General features: G+C 62.3%; 1 protein-coding gene across 5 annotated transcripts in view; it reads right to left on the bottom strand.

Moving 5' to 3' along the window:
* The window catches only part of FRMD1 (FERM domain containing 1), a 32,833-nt gene that overhangs the window by 6,279 nt on the left and 1,455 nt on the right, over positions 1-25,099 (bottom strand). For 2 of the 5 annotated variants that reach the window (XM_072765942.1, XM_072765945.1), the window contains 8 exons: positions 10,114-10,238; positions 9,823-9,958; positions 5,842-5,932; positions 2,707-2,786; positions 2,356-2,432; positions 1,234-1,420; positions 940-1,095; positions 333-398 (listed from right to left, as the gene is read on the bottom strand). In XM_072765942.1, the coding sequence (XP_072622043.1) occupies positions 333-398; positions 940-1,095; positions 1,234-1,420; positions 2,356-2,432; positions 2,707-2,786; positions 5,842-5,932; positions 9,823-9,891 (726 nt within the window). In that variant the 5' untranslated portion in view covers positions 9,892-9,958; positions 10,114-10,238. Of the gene's footprint in view, positions 1-332; positions 399-939; positions 1,096-1,233; positions 1,421-2,355; positions 2,433-2,706; positions 2,787-5,841; positions 8,892-9,822; positions 9,959-10,113; positions 10,239-10,389; positions 10,409-11,811; positions 11,981-25,099 lie in introns of those variants that run through there. The other 3 variants (XM_072765950.1, XM_072765955.1, XM_072765960.1) reach the window with 3 other exon arrangements.

The raw sequence follows: 25,099 nt of genomic DNA, 5'->3' as shown, positions 1-25,099 counted from the left end.
AGGAAGGAGGGAGAGGAGAAGGGGAGGAGGAAGGGAGAGGGGAAGGGTAGGAGGAAGGAGGTGGAAGGGGGAAGAGAGGAGAAAGGAGGGAGAGGAGAGGGGAGGAGGGAGGGACAGGGGAAGGGGAGGAGGAGGGAGGAGGTGAGAGAGGAGGAAGAGCGGAAGGAGGTGGAAGGGGGAGGAGGGGAGAGAGGAGGTGAGAGAGGGACAGGGGAGGTGGAGGAGGGAGAGGGGAAGTGGGGAGAGAGAAGAAGGGGAGGAGGAGAGGCAGGGAGGAGGGGCAGGGAGGAGGGGCAGGGGGGAGGGAGGACGCTGCAGGGACTCTTCGGTACCTGGTAGACTTGCATTCCCTTGAGGGTCAGTCCCAGGATGATGGTAGGTCTGTCCTCCTTCTTGTCCTAGAGGACATGAACCTCAGAGAGGCCCAGAGCCCTGTGCCGGGCGGTGGGTGGGTCCCGCCACGACAGCAGGGCCCTTTCCCTGTGAGGCCAGAGGCCTGGTCCCACCTCCCTGCCTCCTTCACCTGCTCTAACTTCTGCGTCCCTGGTAGCTGAGCTCCTGGAGCCCCACTCACGGGCCCTCCACCCAGCTTCCCCCAGACCGTGCTGCCTGCAGACTGAGGCAGGAAAATGCCAGAATCAGTCCCATTCCACAGACGGTCCCCCTCGCTCGGGCTCCAGGTGGGGCAGCTCCCACCATAGGAGGCCGGTGGGGTTGGGGCCCAGGCCAGCTGTGGGGATGCCGTCCACCCTGTCCCAGGTCAGGGCCCGGTCCCGGGCTGGCTGTGGGGACACTCTCCGCCCAGTCCCGGGGTCAGGGCCTGGGCCCAGGCCAGTGGTAGCAACACGTCCTGGCTGCCCCATGGGCTCAGCTCATCTGGGCCCCTTGGGCAGAGCAGGTGTGGGGCAGCCTGAAGTCCTGGGTCCTGCAGGGCCTGACCTTGTACAACCTGAAGAAGTGGACGGGGACGTCCTCGAGCCGACAGGCCTCTCTGATGAAGCACAGCACAGCCTCCTTGGGGTTCAGGCCCCGCTGCTCACGGTGCATGGCCGGCGCGTGCCTGAGGATGTAGGCGCGGCCCCTCTTGGCGATGATCTGGGGAAGGGCCGCAGGCCTGTTGGTCCCTGCCTGCTCTCTTGTCCCCCGCCTGCCCCTCTGGCCTCCAGGGACTCCGCCCCAGGGCCTGGGCCCAGAAGGTTCTCCACTGCGCTGCTGAGTAGCAGGTGACCTTACCCACGGCGGAAAGTAGGCCTGAGGCTCGAAGTACCTCCCCGCGTGGACCGGCTCCCGGTGGTTGCCCAGGTCGGCCTGCAGCCCGTAGGCGGCCAGCAGGAAGTAGGCCTCCTCACGGTGGGCGCACTGGGACCTCAGCACCCGCTCCTTCAGGTGGCAGTAGTACAGGTGCCTGGCCGTCTGGTCGCTGGAAGGCAGCAGGTGGTGCCGGTGGGAGGCGGCTCCTGCCCCGCCACAGCCCGGGGCCCGCCTGCTGCCCCCCCCTCAGCCCTCAGAGCTTCTCCGAATCCCAGGGGTTCCCGTCCCTGTCACACCACAGGCCACTTTCCAGCGTGGCACAGATGGCCTTGGCCGGTGACCTCTGCAGCCGAGAAGCCCGGGAGCCTCGGTGCTCAGAGTGGAAGTGCTGAGGTCAGGCTCATTCCCTGGCCAGGTCACGCCCCGGGCCGCATGGGCAGTGCTCCAGAGAAGAGCTCATGCACCGCTAGCTGGGATCCCATGGGATCCACTGGGACCCGGCCCACCCAGCCTACACGGATTTCCTTCTGCTAATTTCCCAACATGACAGGCAAGAGCAGGCTCAGATCTTCTAACACTAGTAACGTGATTGGTGTCACAGCACGGGGCCACTACTCTCCACCACCCTCCACCTTCCAGTTCTCCCATCTACACTTCTCCAGAACCTTCCAAATGACCACCCACTCCCCACTCTCCAGAACCTTCCCCACAACCACACGTGCCCACTCCTTCCTCCCCAGCCGTCTGTCACTGGCCCTCCGGCAGGAGCTCAGGGCATCCTGGGGGCCGGGCCCCGCTCACCTGGTCCAGTGGCTCAGGTCCCCACGTGGTACCCGGGGCAACCCCTTAAGAAAGCAGCCCCACAAGGCAGGAGGCCCCAGGGGCACCTGCCCCACGCCCTTGCCCCTAGGCCGAGAGCGGCGCCCCCCCCCGGGACAGGCCAGTCCTTCTGGGTGACAGGCACAGATGCCCCCCGAGAGAAGCCGAGTGGGAGGGCGTCGCGTTCCCAGGGCGCGTCGCTGAGCAGAGCCCGCCCTGCCCACGACCTGGTTTCCGGGAAGGTCACCTCTGTCCCATGAATGTCCTTGGACTGTGGCGACTTACCTTATGACCCTTCCGTTGTCCACGTAGTACCGCACTCTGAGGAAGGTGACGAAGGGCGCGGGAGGCCGCCCACCGGCCTGCGGGGGGAAGCACAGCCGGAGGGCAGTGGCCACCCAGGCAGGCCCCAACTCGGTGCCACCGGGTCCCCCACCTTGGCTCTGGCGGCGACAGCCGGGGCACTTCCAGGACTCTCGTGACGTCGTCTTCCTTCCCAGAAGGGGACATCCCGGCCTGTCATCCACCCACTCGGGAGCACCCCTCCCCACCGCCGACTCCGCGGGCTGTGGCTGTGCCCCCCAGGGACCGCTCTGGGGACACAGCAGACACACGCTGCCCGCGGGTCTGACTTACCTCGTGCGCGTCCCGCTTCCAGTCCTTGGAGAAGTACTTGCTGAGCTTCTGCTCCAAATCCATGAACACGTACTCGTCGTCTAAGGGAAGCAGGGCCTCGTCAGAGCCTCCGCACCCAGGTACCGCGGGGGTCACAGGGTCACATCGCCCGCAGCTTGGGGGAGCAGGCCACCACGTGTGCCGGGTCAGGAGGTGGCCGCTCCACCAGGCGGCTCTCCAGGGGACGGGCAGAGCCACCCACGCCAGTGCCTGCTGCACGCTCGGGCTCAGGCAAGTGGGGTGCAGCCTCCAGCCCCTGATGGGTCCTTCACGGCCAGACCCACCTGCGGGCAGGGCGGCCCCTCATTGCCTGGAATCCGCAGCGCCTGTCTTGGCCTCTGTCTCTGTCTCTCTGTCTCTCTGTCTCTGTCCCAGCCCCCCGGGCTGCATGCAGAGGTCTCCTGCCTTGGTGTTGGCTGTAGACCTCAGTCCCCAACATGTGCACCCCTCACAACCATGGGGTCACCAGAGCATGACCTTCCGTGACCCTCCCACTTGAAAGGTGCAGGTCCCCAAAGGAAGGGCTCCATCCCATGACCAGGAGGGTGCGCAGTGGTCCAGGGCCCCGCGGCCAGCAGCTCAGCCGGAGGGACAGGCCGCGTTGGGTGTGCACTGGGTGCTCGTGGTGGGTGGAGCAGCTCTGCACTGTCTCCCTTTGCAGAGAAGGAGGCCGGGCAGGCGGTGACCCCAAATTCCTTCCTGGAACCTGCCCACCCGTTTCTCAGCGTGGCCATCTCAGATGTCCCGACTCAGGAAAGGTGAGTGACCAGGAAGGGCCGCTTGGCAGGAGCAGCAGACGCTCGTCTGGGAACCCCCGCTGAGTAAATGCACCTCCTCCAGGAAGACCACCCCCAGCCCCCTCGGCCCCCAGCCCCTGCCGGCCCCCTCCACCCTGGACCGATCCTGGGGGCCCCCACTCCCGCCTGGGCCCCCCGCAGCCTGGCTGGTCAGTTTGTATGCCCAGAGGAGGGTACAACTTCCGTGGGTGTGCGCACACACATGCACATGTGCACACGCATGCACACACATGCACACACACGGAGGTCACAGCTGAGAGCTGATGTGGTCTCCGCCTGGGTTCCAACTCCCCAGCATCATTATTCAGGTATTTGGGTCCAAAGCCACCAGCCTGAACACTGGGGACGCTGAGCCACAGGCCCTGCTCCACAAGCTACTGGGGGCTCCCAGGGACTCCATTGTGACAGGGGGGTTTGCCTCCACCTGCCAAGGGCATGATTCCTCCGTGTGAGGACCCCAGCCCAGAGGTGGTCCCCGTCCCACTTACAGGCAGGACCCTCCACCAACATTAACTGCCCCCCCGCTGCTGTTCCATCACGTCTTCATGAGGCCTCTTGGCCGCAGGGACCCTCAAGGGTCCATCTGCTTGTCCAGCACACACAGGGGGGACTCTTGGGGCTGCCTTAGGCCATCGAGTCCAGGGGAAATGGCACACTTTGGTGCTCCCCCCAACTAGGGCAGGAAACCGGGAGCACACAGAAAGTGGGCAGAGCAGAAACCAGCCCCTTTGTCCTGAGATGACTGCTGTCAAGCCTGGCTCACGTCCTTCTGGCACTGACTCAACCTGCCCTGTGGGGTTTCCAACGTGCCCCTAAACACTCTCCTGATCCTTTTTTCTTAAAGCTACTCTAAACCCTCAAATGCCAGAGGGGGCCAAGAGCAGAGGGAACACGCCCCCCCTCTACTTCCCTGCAGACAACGGACTGTCCTCTCGGTTCCTGAGGCCACAGAGGGGTAACCACAGAAGCCAAGGTCAGAGACCAGCTCCGTGGCGCGGACACCGCCATCCTGGAGCACACCTTGCGGCAATTTTTTTTAAAGATTTTATTTATTCATGAGAGACACATACGGGGCGGCAGGGGGGGGAGAGAGAGAGAGAGAGAGAGAGGCAGAGACACAGGCAGAGGGAGCCTGATGTGGGACTCGATCCCGGGTCTCCAGGATCACGCCCTGGGCCGAAGGCAGGTGCTAAACCGCTGAGCCACCCGGGCTGCCCCCTCGCGGCGATTTAAAGGCAGGAAGCCTGGCAGCCTTGGCTTCTCTGGGGGATACTTGGAAGGAAACGCATCTGCAGCTTCCTGCCCTGCACTGGTCTCTGGGTGACACCTGAGTCCAGAACATTCCCTGCACATCCATCCACATGCGGCCCACACCCAGAGCCCCAGTGGGGCCGTGATGGGTCAGGTGGTGGCAGCCTGTCCTCTCAACTCCTGGCCAGGCAGGTGGATGGCGAGCCTGGAGGCTACACAGGACCAGAGACGTCGGGGGTGGCAAAGTCCCCTAGAGGGACACGGGCTCTAGGCGGTACGGCTCAGGGAGGGGAGAGCACCACTGCCCCCCCCCCCCCCCCCCACTGCCTCCCTCCCCAGATCAGGCCCCAGGCCCCACCAGCCCGGGCTTCAGGAATTCATTGCACATCCCTGAGCCCCTCTCTGCAAAGCGAGCTCCAGCCCTGGGCCCTGGGGGTCCTGGAAGATGAGGCCTGCGTCAGGGGCCAGGGGCTCCCAGCAGTCCCCCAGCAGGCTCCCCACTGCTTGGCCTTCCCTGGGGTCCCCCAGGGAGTCAGGGGCCTCCTGCCGCTGATGAGCCCCGTCCCAGGAACCAGGAGTAATTCCACTTACGGAGCTTAAAACCCTAACCCCTGGCACACACCCCCCCCCAAAGAAAGCGGGGTTTTATGTACGTGTTTATTTCCTTGGCTGTGTCACCTCTGTGGACCCAGACACAGAGCAGCAAATTGTTAAAGTGGGGGTTGTAGACGTCAACCTCCAACTGGGGGTAAAGCTACCCATTAACTCAGCTTTCTGTGCAAATTGGGGAAAGTCTACCAATATTAAAATTTAACAGCAAAGCCAGAAGCTGCTGCTGCAAACCCAGCCCCGGTCGCGCTGCCTGCCTGTGGTCCCGTCTTTCTGTCTGAGCCCCGGAACTGGAAGGTGCTGCCCACAAACAGCAGAGCAGGGGACCGTCCAGGGGCCTGACAGCCTGGACCGCCGACACAGGATGCCCTAAGGCCGCACCACATGGGCGGGGGCAGTGGGCCCCACGGGCAGGTCATCCGGGGCAATGCGGACTTACTTCTGACCACGCTGAGGCCAAAGAAGTGGGCTTCCTTGATGCTGGTCACGTCACACACCTGCTGGAAGAGCTCACGGCCGGTTGCCTGCACCTGCAAGGTGTGGGCAGAGGCTCAGGGCCCCTAAAAGGGGTGGACAGTCCAGCGGGAGCAGGAGGGCCACCGCTGCTTCCACCCAGGCCCCTGGGTGCCTCCCCGCACTGGACCCTGGTGCCCACCAACCCAGCAGGGCCATGAGGGAGCCAGGGCGGGGGAGGCTGAGCATGCCCTGACCTCGGGACAGAAGCCCACTGTCTCATCCTGGCCTGTGCAGGGGCTGCCCAAAGATGGGGAGGGGGGATTCTCGTGCCCCCCAGGGCATTGCCCGTGGCCTTTGTCCTCATGTACACCTCCCTCACCTGGGTCACTACTGAAAGCAGGCCTGGGGTGTGGGCACCCAGAAGTGGGCCTGGTTGCTTGGGAGTCAGAAGGGGCTGAGGGTGCTCTCAGGTCACTGGGCCCGCCCAGCGATCCCCGCAGTCTGAGCAGGTCGGCTGTGGGATCTGAGCCTTGGGCCTTTGAAGAGGGGGGACCTTCCTGCCTCAGCCTACCTGCAGGTGCCTCTTGCTGGGCGACAGGCCCAGGCGGACCCCCCAAGCCTCCGGGAACGCCGGCCCTCCCCCATCACCTGCGAGGCCCCCTGGCTCCCACCCATGAGCGGGAGCTGCCGCTATTCCTGAGCAGTATCGCTCCTCAGCTGTGTTTCGCCTGCGCGGCAGGGAAGGGCGGGCTCTCCCATCTCCCATTGTCCCGTCTACTTCACGTTACCCCGACAGTGCTTCGTTACACCTCAAAACTGAACCATCTCCTAATATCAAATATCCAGCCAGTGTTTGTATTTCCAGCTGTCTCATGAATTCAACTTTTTCACACTTTGTAGACTTGAATCAGGGCTTAAGAAAGGGCCAGCGCTGGGGCCTGCTGCCAGGTTGCCCTCCCTCTGGCCGCTGCTCCGTCCCGGCCCCCATGGTGCTGCCCACGTCTGCACCCACTGGCGCCTTTCCTCCGAGCGCCTGGCACGCTCCTCTGTCCTCGGCATTTCCTGGGGCTGGTGGGCAGTCCCAGTTCATGGTCCAGGCCACGTCTCCAGTGTGCACCGGATACCCTACCTGTGTCCTCTGAGAGCAAGCGCCTCGCCCGCCGCGGGCCACCCAGGCTCTGATCCCTGCAGCAAGAGGGGTGCCCTCACACAAACCCATGGGCGGGAGCAGGACAGAACCGCGTGCTGAGCTCGAATCCGCAGACTCTCGCCCAGCACTCTGCTAGGAAGGGGTGTACTGGGCACGGGGCAGCCCCAGGGGTTCCAGGACCTGTCTCCCCACCGGCTCAAGTCAAATGATGCACCTCGACTTTGCAGCCGTGAATCGCTGTAACACTGGCTCAGGTGTCCTCCATCTACTAATTTGGCGGCAGATGTGGAGCCAAGCCTGCCACAGGGGTGACGCGTACCTCCGGCTCGCCGAGGACACAGGTAAAGGCCGCTGTCCCACCCCACTGTCGCTCCTGGGTCAGAGGCACCTCAAAGGACCCCCGGGACACCCTTCCATCAGCTCCAGCCTCTCATCACCAGATGGGTAAACTGAGGCTTGGAGAGATTCTGTTGCTGATGTCAACGTTGGCGTTGACCCAAATCCAGAAGTCCAGAGGGACTCCAAGTGCGTCATCACCAGCAGGCCAAGTTCCACCCGCCCGGAGGGGGGACCCGTGAGTGGGCAGCAGGATGCAGGACACGGGCGGCTCTCGCTCTCTGCCAAGCCTCGCCCACGTTCGCGCTGCATTATCATGAACCCCACTTTCCCTCAAAATGAAAACACCGTCTCCAGGGTCAGCTAATCTTCTAGGGTTTTCTTGTCCCTCTCAACTCAGTGGAAACATGGCGAGGGAGAGTGGAGGGGAACAGCAGTTCCTTCTGCCCCGGCCAGGCGGCCCCGACCCTCCGTGTTCCCAGGATGAGGCGCTGGGACTGAACTTGCTCCCCGGCCAGCAGTGTGTACCAGGGACCTTCCGCCCGAGGCCGGTGAGAGGGCGTCCTTCCCGCTGCTCCAGGCAGGGGACCCCGCAGGGCCTGCTCTGGTCCCTGCTGCGAGGGCACACACCCATTCAGCGCTCACCCTGCTGGGCCTCAGTGTCCCCTTTGTAAAATATGACTGATGAGACCGAGGAGGAGCGTGCGCAGAGGGTTGAGTGAGCCGGTGTGCATGACCCCCGGGGTGCTCGGCATGGGGGCTTCTGGTACAGGAGGGGGCACGCGGGATGCTGACGGTGGAGAGGCACAGTCCCCTGCGCACCAGAGACTGCCTGCATTAAGGGTGCTCGACACCCCTCCACTTTTCACTCAAACAATTGATGAGAACTGGAAGGGACCCCCTGTCCCCCCAACCTGGACCTGACCTGTCCTGCTAACCGCCCATGAGGAAGGGCCCAGAGCGCAGCACCCTCAGAGCTGAGACAGAGGCTCTGGCTGGGCGGTGCTTGGAGTTTTCCATACAGCGGATCCCCACTGAAGTTTGCTCCACAACCAGTCCTCACGCACCCCAACAGGTGAAGCACAGCGAAGGGTCTCCGTCCCCCAAGCCTGCCACATGCCCCTGGGGATGTCTTTGTCTACCAGCCCCACCCCTGTTGAAAGCCGGACCCTAATCTTCCAATTCTCCTACTTAGGGATGCAGCCTCGCTTGGGGTGGGGGGGAGGACAGAGCGGGACCCAGTCTCCAGGGGGGCCAGGTGCAGGCTGACACTCCCCGTGACCGCGGGCCACCCTGGAAGTGATGGCCTGGGGACCACTCTGCCCCTGGAGTGACAGGTCGCACAGGAAGGGGTGGCTCAGGAGGAGGTCGTGGCTGCACACAAGATGGCCCCGTGTCCGGGGGCAGGTCCACCGGAGCGGGCTATGCAGAGGGTGAGCACGGGAAGTTTGTCTGCAGTCGGGTACACAAGCCACTTCTCGTTACGCGTCTTGGATTTTTAAGCAACTGCATCGTCTGATGGAGGTTTGCAGAAGAGCCACACGGCCCTGTGAGCAGAGTTTCAGGCATCAGCCTTCAAAGGAAAGCTCCAGGGAATCTTGATCCCGTTTGAAACACAGGTTCCACAGTCTGGCGGGTGGCGGGCAGGTGGCTGGCAGCCCCAGGTCAGGGCGCCCCGGCCTCTGCAGCCGCACCTTCCCCAGGGCTGTCAGCCGTGCTCGGGCGCACTCAACGAACCGTGGAACTGATGGGTTAGGGGGTCAGCATCTCGCGAGGGGGGCCTGAGTGCTGGGATAGGTGGAGGCCACGCAGGGCCCGTGGCGGAGCCCATCACGGGGAACCCACGGTCGCGATCTTTCTGTGGGCACCCCCAGCCCAGGCGCAGGAGCTTGGACAAAGGCAGGCAGCCCTGGGGGCACCGCTTTGGCCAGGGGGGTGGCGGGCTGGGGCCCCTACATCTGCCGCAGGAGGCGGACGCCCAGGCCAGCGGGGCCCTCATGGGTGGGCGTCCCCGGGGAGGGGGTAGGTGCTGCAGAAGAGCCCAAGAGGGTCACCTCCCTGAGACGCAGGGCAGGCAGGGCGTCAGAGAGCTCTGGGAAAGTGGGGCCTCGCTAGAAGCCAAGTGGGGCCGATGAAGAATAAAAGGGAAGAAGGGCCGAGGGGACTTGTCCAAAACCAAGACAAGGCCACACCAGCTGCCTGCTGGCTTCCAAGGCCACAGAGCTTTGGTGTTTGAGATGAAATGTACCACAAAACGCCACTTCGTACTTCCTAACATCTTCGCCTTGTTGGAAGAAGGGACCTGTGACACCCCACACCGCCCCCCTACAGTGCCCTCCACGGTCCTCCCAATAGTCACCCCACGGTCAACCCCCTGGGTCCACCGACGGTCCCTCCACTTTCCCCCACGGTCACCCCACGGTCACCCCCACTGTTCCCTCCACAGCCACCACAGCCCTAGCTCTCCGCCACGCTCACCCCCACCACCAGCCGCAGCTGCTCCCGCGTGGGCAGCAGAACCAGGACATCCCTGGCCTCTGCGGTCATCTCACTGTGTCACGGCGCTCCCGTGGCCCCACGCAGGCTCTCAGGACGGGGCCTCCTCCATGGCCTCCTGTGGGGAGGGACTGGTCAGGGGCATGGCCGGGGAGGGGCCGAGCTGCCAACAGCCTGTGTGCCACCCGGATGCCCGGGGCTCCGTGTCACCACCCGGTGGGCCCGGCCCAGCCCCCCAGCCACAGGGGGGGAGCACAGCACCCCTAGACTCACCCCACTGCAGGTTAGCCGGGGGCCGGGCTCCTTGCTGAGCTCCTGGCTGGGAAGGTAGGCGGAAGGCAGCCCGCAGCTGGGCCAGGACAAGGTCCAGGTTTATAAATAGCTGGGGCACGCGTTGGCTGGAATGCAAATAAACAGCGTCAGGCCGGCCCCGCCCTCCCCTGGCCCCTGTGACCCCAGCTCCCCTGGGACCACCTCGCGGCCCCCCTCCTTCCCGGGGCCCGGGACAGAGGGCCATGTAGAAGCCCGTGAGGACACAAAAGCCAGCACCCGGATCATTCCTGAGGTTCCTGGAGAAGGTGGGGGCAGAGGGAGAGCGGAAGCCAGAAGGGCACCTGCAGCATCAGGGCACCTCCCCCGGCCCCAGCACCCCCTCCCCTGGAGGGGAGAGAATCAGGAACATGTAGCAACACTGTTCCCCAAACAAACATGTCCTGTAGGCACAGTCCAACTCCCTTTAGTGCAGGAACTCCGGTCACGGCCCCTGGCTGCGGGTCACCTGCTACCTGCCCCACAGTGAGTAATGCCTGCCACGGGTGAAGGTCGGGTGAGCTGCCACCCGTGAACCCTGACCCTCTAGGCAGAACGGTGGCTCCAGACCCGGAAGCACAGGGGACGGACAGCAAGCCCCCCGGAGAGGTCTCTGCTTGGCCGAGCAGGTGCTCCTGTCACCCAGCCACCCAGGGGGTCCCATGAGGGTGGCCCACCTGCCCCTTCCACCCAGACTCGGGCCCCTGAGAGCTGCTGTCCTTTCTCTCCCTGGAGCAGGTGCAAAGCTGTTCATCATCGGACACATGCATCTCCTTTCAAGAGGGCGAAGAGCCCGAGAGAACACAACCGGGATTTCAGGGGGTTCACTGGCTTCCGCGGCCTGTGGTGCAGTGACTACCGGTCCCCACGGCTCCCGTCACAGCACAGGACACGTGGCCAGGAGCGTGGGCACACGGCGAGGACGTGCAGCGGCAGGGCGACTCCACAGAGCACACACATGCCAGACCCGGGGGGGGCGCGGTGGGCAGGGGCCCTGGGCCGTGGCAGGAGGGAAGCAGGTGCTGCACCCCCCGGGAAAGGGGAGCTGAGAATCACTGCAGCGGACGCCCAGGGCCATGATGCGTCTGGCCTCGGTTCCTCCGCTGTGCGAGGGGGTGACGGTGCCCCCGCAAGCTTTATAGGACCTGCGGCCAATGAGCTCCAAACACTCCAGTGAGAAACAAGGAAAAGAAGCCCCTACGCTCCTCCCAAGAGTGCGACCCAGGGATTCTCTAAGGATGGAAAGCCCCCACCCCCACCCCCGCCCACCCGCCTCACAAAGTCCCTGGGGTGGTGGGGGGCAAGTCCCAGGGCACGGGCCTGGCCACGCGGCCTCCAGGTGAGCCCAGCTCCGCGGGCCCCAGGGCCGGCTCCCCGCCCTCCGCACCTGCCCACCCGTCACCGACCACTGTTTTCAGGCTTGTCGGGAGGGTAAAAGCTTTCCTCCCTTGGGAAAACAGAAATGTGGCGAGGCCCCAAAATAAACACCACTTCTCAACGCTTAATTGTCTTCTGGATGAGCTCATGCCATCAAAAGTGGGGAGGAGCCGGGAGAGGCGTGAGGGAAGCAGCGGCCTGCACCCCGACCGTCCTGCGGCCGTGCCAGCCCCTCTCTGGCTGCCCCCCGATAGCTGCCCCCTACTCCCCCCTCCCGCTGCAGACCTGGTCTTCGTCCTCTGCTAAGAATGCTCTGAAAATAGAGCTTCTGAATCTAAGTCCGCAGAGCACAGGCTCACGAGCGGCACAGGGACACCGTTCAGCAATGCCAAGGCGTGACGGGCCCGCACGCGAACGGACACCCAAACGTCCTGCTGCCCGGGACACGCCAGCCCACAGCACGCATTTTGTGTGAGTCCCTGAAATGTCCAGAAAAGGCAGCACCTGTAGAGGCAGAAAGCGGGTTTGTGGCCGCCCACGGGCACGTGGTTTTGTTTCAGGGCAATGGGAACATTCCGTGGTGGTGGTTGCACAACTCACAGATTTACTAAAATGCGTTACACCGTTCACTGAAGAGGAAGGTATTTTACAGTGTTTCAGTCAGACCCCATAAAGCTGTTTAAATACATAACATGGTATAAAATTATAGAAAAACGCAGAAGTCATCCGGCAGATGGCAGAGCTAGGGCCCTGCTCGGCAGGCGTGTCGTGAGCACACGTGCGTGCGTGAATGTGCGTGGAGGCATGTGGGTGTGCCCGTGCAGGTGTGTGGTGTGCACAGCCTCGGGGACCCAGGGCACCCGGCTGCCAGCCTCTCCTCTGGCCCTTCTCCGCCTGGACAACAACCCATCTTAGGGGGAAGGACTCTGAGCTCAGAGGTCAGGAGGCCTCCCCTTGCCTGCGCCCTGGCACCCGGTGCGCACACACCTGTGGCACCTCGCCCTCGGGCCTCGTGGGCCCTCACAGCACCTCACGAACGCTCCCTCATCCCCACTGTTCCCAGAACGGAGTGGTGGCCCGGGGCGGCCTGCCTTGCTCATTTGCAAAGTAGGGAAACGGAGGCACAGAATGTAGAGAGGCCTGTCCAGAGCCCCTGGCTCCGGCGTTTCTAAGGCCCAAGCCTGCTGAGAACCTGCTGGAATCCCACGGAAGGCGCCCACTCCTACTAACAGTTCAGGAATGAGCCGTCAGCATTTCGGGAAGCACGAGACATCTGCAGTGTGCCAGGGCAGGGCAGGTGGGGGCTCCCGGTCCCCGAAGGGTCAGGAGGAGCTTGCCAAGGACAGGACAGGCGGCTGGAGGCTGTGTGCTGACCACGCAGGGCCGTGTTTTGCTTGCTGCCCCATCAGAATTCTTGACCTCAATTAAAACCTGCAGCCCCACAGCAGGGCATGTGGGAGGCCGGTGCGAGCGCCCTCGGCTCTGGGCCACGCCAGCTGCCTTTTCTCCTCACTGACCTTTGCTGCGGGCTGCAGGGGACAGCCTGCGACCCTGGACAGACGTGTGGCATCCTGCGCGTGATTGCACATGCTTCTCGAGGGTCGAACAGCAAGCCCGGCCCTGCCGTCCTGCAGGTAGATGCGGGCCCCTGGGCTCACACCCGTCCAGCCACCAGCCCGGCCCAGCACCCTGCCACAGGGCACCTCTGGGCATGGGGACGGGACAGACCAGGGGAGCTGGTGGGGCCCAGGTTGCATGGACACAGCGGAACGAGGGCTGTGAATGTCCCAGCCACAGAGCACGAGGCTGTTGGGCCCCTGGGGAGTGACCTCCTGGGCGGACCAGAGACCACCGCCCCCCAGGCCCACGCAGCGTGCCATCATCTCTTTCCGGTGGAGCACAGGTCAGGCCCCCAGCAGTGCTCCCCCCTCCCCTCCTAGACAGACCCTGCCCGGCCCCGGGCATCAGAGGTGGGGAGGGTACCTCCAGGCCAGGGGCAGGTGGTCACTGTCCTAGGCCAGCTGGGACAGACGTCCTGGCCACCCTTCATGAACGCTGCCTTCGAGCAGCCACGGAGCGTTCAGAAACCGTTCAGTACGTTCTCGCTCAATGGCGTGTGTCTTTTGTGTAAATTCTTACGGAAGGCTTCCCCTTCACGGGTGAATCACCGTGAGTCACAGCGAACACGTGTTCCGAAATCAGGAAGGTCGGCCCGCCCAGCTGAGCGAGAGGCTCCGTACGTGAAGTGACCTGAACAGAAGAGCACCTGGGGACGGGAACGGGCAGGGTGGGGGCACTCAGTCGCCCCGAGAGCCAACAGGGTCCCCAGGGTCCCCAGACTCGGGTCTGCCAGACAAGGACAGGGACGCACCCTCGTTCCCAGGCTGGGGGCCACAGCACATCCTCTGCACCCCGGGGAGACGGAGAAGACCGTCCCGTCCCCCCCCCCCCCCCCACTGTAGGAATCCATTCATCACAACATGATGCTTTACTTCCGACCTCCCGGAGCCAGGGTCTCCCTCCGCTTGGCCCTGAAGGCTCACGGGGAGCCTGAGTGCTCGCCCCACAGAGCACCAGGTGGGGGTGGCCGGCAGCCCAGGGGCCTCTTTGGGGACAAAGACAGGCGGTGAGACCAGCTTGTTGGCCAGTGGAGTTGGCCCGGCCCCTAGCGTGTCCTGCTCGGTCATCGCTCGTCGGACTGCAGCTGGTGCCCCGTCCCCGGGGCCCGGAGTCTGCGCACCAGCCGGAGGAGCATTTCTGGGGCACGAGCAGAGCAGGGGACATGGGGTCTACATGCAGGGAAGGCGGTTACTTCACATCCGGGGTGTCAGGATGGGATGTGCGGGATGTTTGTGCATCCTCAGTGTCAAACGCTTGTAACCACAAGGTTAAAAAAGCCAAAGGGAGTCAACAGTCCCAGCAGGACGGGTCGCGGGAGAAGCGGAGGCGTGGGGATGCAGGTGCTGGGGTGCCCCGGCATTGGCCTCTGTGGGGCCCCCAGAGACTGCAACCCTCCTCACCAGCAGGAAAACTGCAGGGACAGAGCTTCCCAGCCACACCCAGTGGGCCGCCTCCAAAGAGCCGGGCTTCAGCTCAAGGTCGCTTTGCCCTTTAGGTCACGACAATGCAGACTTTTGTAGAAAAACCAGAACCCTCATCCTTTCCATGTTATTCTCCCCAGACCCGGCTCTGCCAGGCACGGGGCACAGACGGAAGCTGAGGAGGGCGGCCCCCCGAGGTCAGACACCATCCCTCCCTGTCTAGGGGGACAACGGGCCTCCGTGACAGTGGCGGTGGCTGTCCTGCTCAGGCAGGTGGTCAGGGAGCGCGGTCCCAAAGGTGATGCCCACAGCACAGCCTCAGGGGGGGCAGAGGGTGTCCTGGCCACGGGGAGCTCATCCCTGGTGGGCTTGGGGCGGGCCACAGAGTGCAGGGGCCTGGGGAGGAGGGCGGCCCCCATCACCAGCCCTGCCTCCAAGCAGAAGGGGCATTGCGGGCCTCCTACGCCGCCTGCTGCCCAGACACAGGCCTGGAAGCTGAGGTTGCCCCGTCCTGGTCCACCTGTCTGTCGGGGGTTCTAGCCCCGAACGGCTTTAAGCACCAAGTCTGCACAGAACTTGGAGGTGCAATCATGAGTAGAGGTCTCCCAGCCGTCAGGGGTGCCTGTGGGGACCCAGGCCTTCCCACCCCCAATCCGGGCCCAGCCCTGCCCTGACCACACAGACAGAGCTGCTCCTGAGCCCCAGGCCTCCTGGAGGGGTGTCAGTGTGCCCTCTGTCACAGCTTTTAAGGGGGGGAAGCAAGCCGTCCTCCTCATTCCGCCCTGCCCCTCATCCCCACCACTAAGCCCCTGTGCCTGGGATGCTAAGAAGCACCTGGCTTCTGGTGCTTTTCAATCCTCACTGTCCGCCCCTGGGCCTCCCGGACATTCCCAAGGGCACCGTGCAGGCAGGGAACCTCAGGTAGACGTGGCCACGGCAACGCTCTGCTTTAGACAGAAGTGCCTCTGGGGTTTAGTGCGAAAGCAGGAGTCTGTGCCAGAGGAAGGTAAGACCCCACACGGCAGGCACGGCCAGCACCTGGAGCCAGGAGCCTGGAGCCCGAAGTCGGGAGCTGGGAACCCTGGAGCCCTGGAGCCAGGAGCCAGGAACCCAGAGCCAGGAGTCAGGAGCCAGGAGCCCTAGAGCCAGGAACCCAGAGCCAGGAGCCAGGAGCCAGGAGCCCTAGAGCCAGGAGCCCGGAGCCAGGAGCCAGAAGCCAGGAACCCAGAGCCAGGAACCTGGAGCCAGGAGCCCGGAGCCAGGAGCCTGGAGCCAGGGGCTAAGAGCCCTAGAGCCAGGAGCCTGGAGCCAGGAGCCAGGAGCCAGGAGCCCTAGAGCCAGGAGCCCGGAGCCAGGAGCCAGGAGCCCTAGAGCCAGGAGCCAGGAACCCTGAGCTAGGAGCCCAGAGCCAGGAGCCAGGGGCCAGGAGCCCAGAGCCCTGAAGTGGGGAGCACCGTCCCCAGCAGGCCCCAGGTCACCCCAACGCTGGCAGGACCCCTTCACACATCCAGGGGACAAGTGCTGAGCCCCACTGACGAGCCGCCAGGTGCTATTCTTGTCACCAAGAAGTGAAGACGATGGCCTGCTCAGCGATGACGCTCTGTCCTTCCCACTGCTCAGGACACAGGACTTGTGGCCACCTCCTCTCTCTCTCCCCCCTCCCTGTCCCCTAAGCCCAGACAGTAGCAAATCCCAATGTTTTACCTTGGAAACACCCCTGCACCTACCTGCCCACGTAGCCCCCCACACACCTGGTCCAAATCTCTCGTCTCCAGCCTGGACAGTGACAGTAGGCTCCCAAAGTCTCTCCTTCCAGACTTTCCCCCCATACTCAACACCTTAGCCTCCAGAATCTTGCTGAACAGGGGGAAGATCACCACACTCCTGCCACAAACCCAAAAATAGCTCCCCCTCTCTCAAGGGAGAAGCTGGAGTCCTGGAAAGTTACAGTGGCCCTCAAGCCCCTCCAACGGCTGGTCCATTTGCTCCCTGGCCTCCCTGCCCTCCTGCCCCGGGGCCTTTGCACCTGCTGTTCTGCATGGAAGGCTCTGTCCTGCACATCTGCCTGGCTTGTCACCTCGCTGCATTCAGAAATCAGCTCACGTCTCCTTGCTGGGGAGGCTCATCCTCACTTCCAGCACTACCGTCCCCGACAGCACTGAGGTAACTGGACACGTTTGTTCATTTATGTCTGTCTGTCCCCACTGGCAGGCAGCTCTGAAAGTCTTACTGCTGCAGGCCCCCGTAAGAGCAGCTCTAGGCCTGCTGTGTGGGCTCAACAAATATATGCGGAGTTAAAAAATACCCACTACTTGTCTAGAACATTTGCCGACTTGATTCAGTGCACTGATCCTCTAGGGGGGCTATTACTGCCATTGTACAGATTTGGAAACTGAGGCGCACCATCTCTGAAGACCAGCTCTCCTGGCTTTCACCCATGGCTTCCCTACCTCTTTCACTTCTGGCCTGCTTGGTGGGCTCTGGGGTGACCTGCCTGGCCCGCCGACCCCTGCAGGCCCCGGAAGGAGCTGCAGCCTCTCCAAGCCTATGTGGGGTCCCTGGGTCCATTTCTTCACTGCCTTGGGCTCAGTAGGAAAAGGTGCCCTGTGAACTACTAGGTGTTGCCATTGCCAGTGCGAGCTGCCAGCTTCCCAAGGACTTGATGGAAAAAGACTAAGGTCACCCCAAATCTTCCCTGGTTATGAAGAAGACTTCTCACATCCCCGGCATCAGGGGACCCTGCGGGGCAAGTGGCTCGTTGGGCCCCATGCTACCCACACCCCTATGGGCCCTGCCCTGAATCCTCGCCCATGAGCTGCTTGCTGCGCCTCATAGGCCCACCTTGGGTCTTTCCACCTAGAATATGTTCCCCACGCTCTTCCTCCAGTCGGTGCTCGAGCACGTCAGCTTCCCTGCCGGCCCTCCTCCCCGGGGTGCTGTCTGCAGACTCCCCACACCCGTGGGCCTCTGTCTCGCCTCTTCAGGGGCCCCTTGCCCCAGGGAGCAGGGTTCTCTGACACCGCACATCTGTAACACGGGAACTCTGCAGCAGGCCCCGCAAGCTCGGTGGGGCCAGAGAATCTGCATTTTGATCCAGTCCCCAGGACCGTGCCTGAGAACTAGGGCTGTGGAGTGACACACAAACCCAGCGGGCACCCAGAAACCTTGCTGAGGGACCCCGTGTCTACTCACTGCCGCGCAAAGGTCAATCAGAAACAAAGGCCTTGGCTGCTCACCTCCAGGTATGAGGCCGACCGTCTCATCCCCCCTCCCCCCTCCAGAGCCCGGTCCTACCCCACTCCCCCTCACTCTGGAGCAGGTGTATCGTCATGAAGAAACTGTCTGGACAGCTGCAGTGCCCGGTCTCGACCATTGGCCTCGTCAGCGGGCGCCCTTCGGCAGCTGGAACAGAGGAGCCCTGCGCACCCCGGCTCCCTGGGATCTCTCCCCCAAGGCTGTGCTCAGAGCTGCTTAGCGTGGCCGATGGCTCACTCTCATCTCCTTCAAATGCCACCTCTGTGGAGGGGGCTCCTCTGGCCACCCAGGCCACAGCTCTCCCTCCAGCGACCCGCAGGCTCATCACCATTTCTGTTTCTTCCCAACATGCAACGGGACTGAGATGGTTTCCCTAATTTCTTGCTGATGACATGCCTTGCCCACCGACACAAGCTCCTCCACAGCCAGTGTGTGTGTCCTGGCTACCGCGTCCCCACGGCCTTGATGACCATCTGGGCTAAGGTTAAGTTCTCAATAACAACCCACTAAGTGGATGGACACCTGGCCCAGGTAGAAGGCCACCACTGGGCTGACCTTCATGGCTGCTGTCTCATGAGGCAGGCCTGGCCAAAGAAGAGAGCACAAAGGCAGCCTTTGACTTGTATGGAGCACACAGCATCCAATCCTGGAAAATGGTCTAAGGACCCAGAGCTGTTAGAACTCAAGGTCACAGTCATCACACATGCTCCGTGACCCCAGAACTAAAGGTCACAGTCATCACATGTGCTCCCCCACCTCAGAGCTCAAGGTCACGGTCATCATATGTGCTCCCCCACCTCAGAACTCAAGGTCATTGTCATCACACGTGCTCCCCACCTCAGAACTCAAGGTCAGGGTCATTACACGTGCTTCCCCACCTCGGAACCCAAGGTCACAGTCATCACACGTGCTCCCCCACCCCAGAACTCAAGGTCAGGGTCACCACACGTGCTCCCCCATCTCAGAGTTCAAGGTCACAGTCATCACACGTGCTCCCCCATCTCAGAGTTCAGTCACAGTCATCACATGTGCTCCCCCACCTCAGAACTCAAGGTCACAATCATCACACGTGCTCCCCCACCTCAGAACTCAAGGTCAGGGTCATCACACGTGCTTCCCCACCTCAGAACCCAAGGTCACAGTCATCACACATGCTCCGTGACCCCAGAACTCAAGGTCACAGTCATCACACGTGCTCCCCCCACCTCAGAACTCAAGGTCACAGTCATCACATGTGCTCCCCCACCTCAGAGCTCAAGGTCACGGTCATCATACTTGCTCCCCTACCTCAGAGCTCAAGGTCACGGTCATCATATGTGCTCCCCCACCTCAGAACTCAAGGTCACAGTCATCACACGTGCTCCCCCACCTCAGAACTCAAGGTCATTGTCATCACACGTGCTCCCCCACCTCAGAACTCAAGGTCATTGTCATCACACGTGCTCCCCCACCTCAGAGCTCAAGGTCACAGTCATCACACGTGCTCCCCCACCTCAGAGCTCAAGGTCATGGTCATCACACGTGCTCCCCCACCTCAGAGCTCAAGGTCACAGTCATCACACGTGCTCCCCCACCTCAGAGCTCAAGGTCATGGTCATCACACGTGCTCCCCCACCTCAGAGCTCAGGGTCATGGTCCTATGCTCCTGTACTTTAGAACTCAAGGTCACACTCACCACTCATGCACTACTTCTCCTAGTCTGTCACACACTGAATCAAACATTCAGTATTACACTTGGTGATGTCCAGCCACAAATGGGGATGTCACTGTAGATCAGAATGAGGTTCCATCCAAATTTATATGTTAACTTTTACAACATGGTTCAGGTTTCCTGGACCAACTCCAAAGTTTTCACCTGCTCAAGCTGGTAGCAGTATCCAGAAGGGCAGACCCAAACAAACTCACAGTCTTTTTACAGAAACTCCAAAGAGGTTCTTAGATTTTTGCAGCAAACATGGGATTTAGAGGCCAAGTCTTTGGAACTCTTTATAGACTCTAATCGTGCCTTCGTGTGGAGTAAAATAAATGTAATCTGGACCTCCATGATTAGACTCTCTGAACAGCCACCTGGAGAGCTGCTCTTCATCCAGAACTTTCTGCTCTTTCATTTAGGAAGCTGACTTCGAGGGCAGATACACCGGAGCTAAAGAGGCAAACAAACCCTTTTTGTTAGGTTTTTGGCCTCATTGTGTTTGCTGTTTCATTTGTCGAGCGGCGTGGCGCTGTGTCACCATGTTAAACAGCGAACCCCGGCGCCTGGTGATCAGCTGGGTCCCCTTGTAACAGGTGCCCGTGCTGTACAGGTGACCCGGGGCCCGCCAGCCACTCACTAGCATGTGGCCTTGGAGCGTCAGCTCTCCCAGGAGGGCAGTCCCTGGACCCTCTGCCCCCTTCTGGGCTGTGGTGTAACCGCGGGGGAGCCTGGCTGACACCTGACACCTGTACTGCATATTTTATTTACTATGTGTCACATTTATGCTTTAAGCTGTTCCAGGCGCTTTCATACACATGGTCCCATAAGACAAGGCTAGTGTTGGCTCCACTTTACGGCTGGAGGAGACAGAGGCCCAACAGGGATAAGACAAATGTTCCAGAACAGAACAGATTGACGAGGCTAGTAACAAACTCCTGGGCGGGGCTCTTCCACCCTTCTCTGTCTCCTCAGGCCTGGGGCGGGGCCTACATTCCCAGGGGCCTCGGGACCAGGGCTGTCCCCGGTGCAGCCCCCAAGGGCCCTGGGCCTTCCAGCCTGCCACGGCGCAGACCACCCCCGTGACCCCACAGACAATCGGCACAGGAGCCTGACGCGAGGGGACAGCGCCTGGGTGTTCCGGACGTCCTGTCATGAATTTACAAAGCAGGGCCGGAGCGCAGGCAGGGAGCCCTGTCCCTTCAGCCACCGCGAGACGAAGGGGTCCCACGCCCAGCAGAACCGACACACACACACACATACACGCAACCGTGTCAGCAAACTCTCAGAGCTGACAGGTCAGCCTGTCCCTGTGCCTGCGGGTGGAGGGGCGCTGGCCTCTGCAGGGGAGGTGGCCCAGAACTAGCCAGTCACCTGGCAAGCGCCACAGACTTGGGGAAGGGGGGCAGATGCCAGAGCCGGGGGTTGGGGGGATGGCGTGTGGGGTGGGGGGTGCAGGGGGCCGGCTGGCGGCGCAGCCCTGGGGAAGGGAAGGGCTGGGGCCCCAGGGCCAGGCCAGGCCCCTAGACTTTGCTCAGATCTTCCAAAGCCTTTGTGATGTGTCCCCTTCCTCAGGGGACAGAGTGGCAGTGGGGGTGGGGCACCGCTCAGGTGTGTGTGTGTGTGTGTGTATGTGTGTGCCTGGACCCAGGTTCTGCTGAGAGGGGCCTGTCCTGCCCAACCACACCCTCTGCCGGGCGGACACCAGGACTTCTGATCTTTGACTTGCTCATTAGCAGCACCCTGGAGCGCCGCCCCAGGGCACTTAAGGCCCCAGACAGACGATGAGTCAGGCCAAGTCCCTGCGACCAGTGACCCTCCCATGCCCAAGGTAGGGTGCGGTGGGAAATGTCCCCAGAGGGTGGAGGCTCCTCACACTGGGTGGACCCCAAACGGCCTCAGACAACATTTATTTTGCACCTACTGTGTGGCCCAGACTCCTGGTTTCTGATTCCTACTGTGGTCCCGCAAGGGTTTAGGAGGCTGGGGTCGGGTTGTGTGTGGGGGGACTGGGCAAGCCGCCCAGAGTCCCACTGAGTCACGGCCCCGCATGCTGAGCTCCACAGTGCCTAGCTGCGCTCCAGGGGCTCTTCCAACTTGCCTGACCGTGGCCCTCCGTGGAGCAGTATATCTAGTGACCTGAAGCACACGTAAGAGTGTATAGAGCTCTGCAGGACACGTGAGGCCACCGGCTTCCCCTCACCTTGTCCTGTGCCCTCATCAGGTCTGTCAGGTGTGGGCCTGCATCCTGGCACACGGTACCCACGTCCAGTGTCCCCCAGCCCCGGGCCACTAAGCACTGACCTGCGTGCCCTGGTATTGGGGGAGGTCTTCAGGAGGCCCACACCTCCCCACCTTCACCCCACCCCGGGCTGGACACGGTGTTTGGAGGCGCAACCCTGCTCCCCTGACCCCGAAGGCACACTCTGCCTGGTGGCCTCAGCCTGGGGAGACTGAGGTGGTGTTGGGACCCACTGGACACTACACATGACTGAACCCCATGAAGGTGGCCCTACAAATTTGTAAGGTCCTGGCAGGCCGGTGCGGAGAGCTTCGGGCCTTGAGGTCGCCCACCGCTAGCCTCCCTCTAAGTCCCCTGGCTTGTTGAAATAGCCGCCTCCCCATCGGGAAGGGCCTGGGTCTTTCCTCAGCTGCTCCCCTGGCCCCTTTGAATTCCACCCAGGAAGCTCCCGGGGTTTCAGACCAACAAATGGCAAAGCACAGATGAAGTGACAGTGGATGCTGCTCCATGAATTTATGCCCCTGCTTCAGGAGGGCGTGACAGAGCACGGCGTAACCTTTATTTGTGGGGGCTCATAGCCCCTGGGGCCCCAGTGCCCCCAGCACCCGGAGGGGCCAACAGGGACATGCCCAGTCATGAGAACCAAGCACAGCCTTGCCCTGCAGAGCCCCGGGGACGTCAGTTCCCGTGTCCCCCTGGCCCGGCCGCAGTGCCCAGAGGAGGGGTTTCTAGGTGAGATTAACCCTTGTCAGTCCACTTTGAGGAAGCACATGAGCCTCCTCCAGGTTGTGTGTGGGCCACACCCCATCAGTTGAAGATGTCCAAAGAAAAGCCTGAGTTCCCTGAGGGGAGGGATTCTCCTTTGGATGCGAGCGTGGTGTCAGGTCTCCGGGGGTCCCAGCCTGCAGGTCCGCCCTGCAGGTTTCAGGAGTGCCAGCCCCACAACCACGTGAGCCTGATCCTTAAACTCAGTCTCTCCCCAGATCTCCCCCATACACATATCCTGGCGGTTCCACTGCTCTGGAGAACTCAGACTACGCTCCCAGTTCCACGCTCCACTGTCTAAGTGCACGGCCTTGGCCTCAAGGGCACCCAGGGGTGCTCGATGCTTGAGGGAGGCACCTGAGCCTCCCACCCTGGCCCTAGACCGTGGGCTCAGCTGGCCTGTGTGCCCGGCTGCCACGGGCTGGCTTTCCTTCCTGCGCTCCCTGCGATGCGTCCTCCTGTCACTCGGATGCTTTCCTCGTCCCTCTGTCCACCCGGGGGTCTCCTGCATGAGGCCCCGGGCAGCCTGCTCACCCTGACAGCTTCCCGTCCTCCCTCTGTCTCTCCACACAAGGGTCCAGACATCCGGACAACGTGATAAGACAACATGAGGGTCCCACTGTCCCTTGGCCCCTCTGACCCAGCCTCCCTCCTGCCCTCTCCTGGTCAGGAATCCCCAAGTCCCCCCTCCGGGGCCTTCCCTCCCTCCCTCACCTGCCATGTGCTACCTCAGACCCTGGCCCCTTCCCACCGCAGCCTCGGCTCCCCAGACTCCCCTGGCTGATCCCCACATAGGTGCTCTGCCTCCGCAGCATCTGCAGGTCTCCTCTGAGCACCAGTCTGGCTGCAGCACCACCTCTCCCTGTGACCTAGTGGCAGCTTTCTGACCAGGGATCTGGGGTGGGAGCAGAGTGGTGACCGGTCACCCACAGGCCAGTGTATCCTGCCACCAACCCCACTCACAGCACACAGCAGGCCCTCCACAAGTATTTGTTTGAAGGAAGAACTGACTCCAGTGTCAACAGGGCCTCCCTCACCCCCCTTCAAGCCTTGTCTGGGGGCCACGCGTCAGTCCCAGCCAGGCCAGCAGGCAAGGGGAACCTGCAAGGCAGGGCCTGTGCCCTTTCCAGGTGGCTGCGAGCCCGCCAGGCAGGCACCTCCTCCCTGTGGGGGCTTGCCGCCCACGGTTACTGTTGGGGTCAGGCTTGCCTGATCCCAAGAGCAGGATTTGGTGTCCTGGGTGTCCATGGACACTCCATACACATCCACTCCTTCCTCTTCCGTGAAACTGTCAGTGGAGGTGACATGGGGAATGACCACCCCCAGGACCACTGGCTGCTTCTCAGTATTGCACCCACACTTCGAGGGTGGGCCAAGTCCCGGGAACCAGCCCTCATCTGGTGCCACCAGCGACCGTCCCTCCATGCTCCCAGGGGAGGGGGGCTTCGATGCAGGGTCCTAGCCAGGAGCCATGAGCAGGACAGTGAGGGCCCAGGGCCAGGCAGGCAGCTGGAGGAGCACAGGCCAGAATTCAGGGGCCCGATCCCCCTACGGCCCTTAGCTGGGGCCGGCGCGTAGTCCACTGTAAGCATCATCAGGATGTGACGGTCTCTGCCGCACACGCTCACATCAGCCTCTGGCCAGGGCTTCCCAGCACCAGCACATGCAGGCCCGGAGAGGCAGGCTGGCCCTGCTAGGGGGGTGCAGGGGAGAGGCTGGGAGGGTGGCTGGCCACCTAGACCCACTGTGCTGCCCCTGCCCCCACTCACCCCTACACTGGGCGCCCAGGGTCACGCCACTTGTTCAGGGAGAAGAGCTAAGATTGGGTGACCCCTGCGCCGTCATGGTGACAGTGCCCTGGGCCTGGGGTCCTGAGCTGCTCTTCAAAACCCGTCGTTTTAAGAGCAGAATGCAAAACTCCTGCCAGGTACAGAAATGCACAGCCTGAGCCTTAGGATGGTACTTCACACAAGTATTTAAACAAGCGATTCTGGGTGGGACAGTTCTTTGGAAAACCACCGTCTTAAGAATCCTGAGCCTTAAAAACAAACGTTGACACCTCCTACAAGTAAAGAAATAGTTCCGTCACTGGCTGCACAGAGCAAGCATTTGTACAGCCGCAGACAAATCTGCGGTGCAGAGCACCTCCCCCGGGGTTCTGCACCCCATGCGCCCCTGTGCAGCCTCTTCCCAGGATGGAGTAAAGGAACACAAAGTGTCCCGGAGTAGCTGCGGATTTACTCACATCCTATGCCTTATCCGTGGATGGTTTAACCCACTGTGAGAGCAAACGGCCCCGGTTAGCCCACGCCGGCCGTCAAAGCTCCTCGAGGTTACAGCAACGTGTAGAAGACACACAACGAAGACCCCCTCCAGGACCCTGTCAGGAGGGCGGGGTGCGCGGCTCAGCAGACCAGTCTGCTGTCCTGGGGCCTGGCGAGGGGACCGGGAAGCAGGCGCTGCCCCCTGGTCTGGACAGCAGGTCACCCACCCCTGCCGCGTCCTGCTGCACACCAAAGTGCTAGGATTCCTGCCTTTCTTGGATGTCTATGGGCTGAGGGTTTTCTGAGGCTCCACCCC

This window comes from Vulpes vulpes, chromosome 1 (genome assembly GCF_048418805.1).
Source record: "Vulpes vulpes isolate BD-2025 chromosome 1, VulVul3, whole genome shotgun sequence".
NCBI lineage: Eukaryota > Metazoa > Chordata > Mammalia > Carnivora > Canidae > Vulpes > Vulpes vulpes.
Note: the sequence above shows the minus strand (reverse complement) of the source record. Positions and strands in the feature narration are given on the sequence as shown.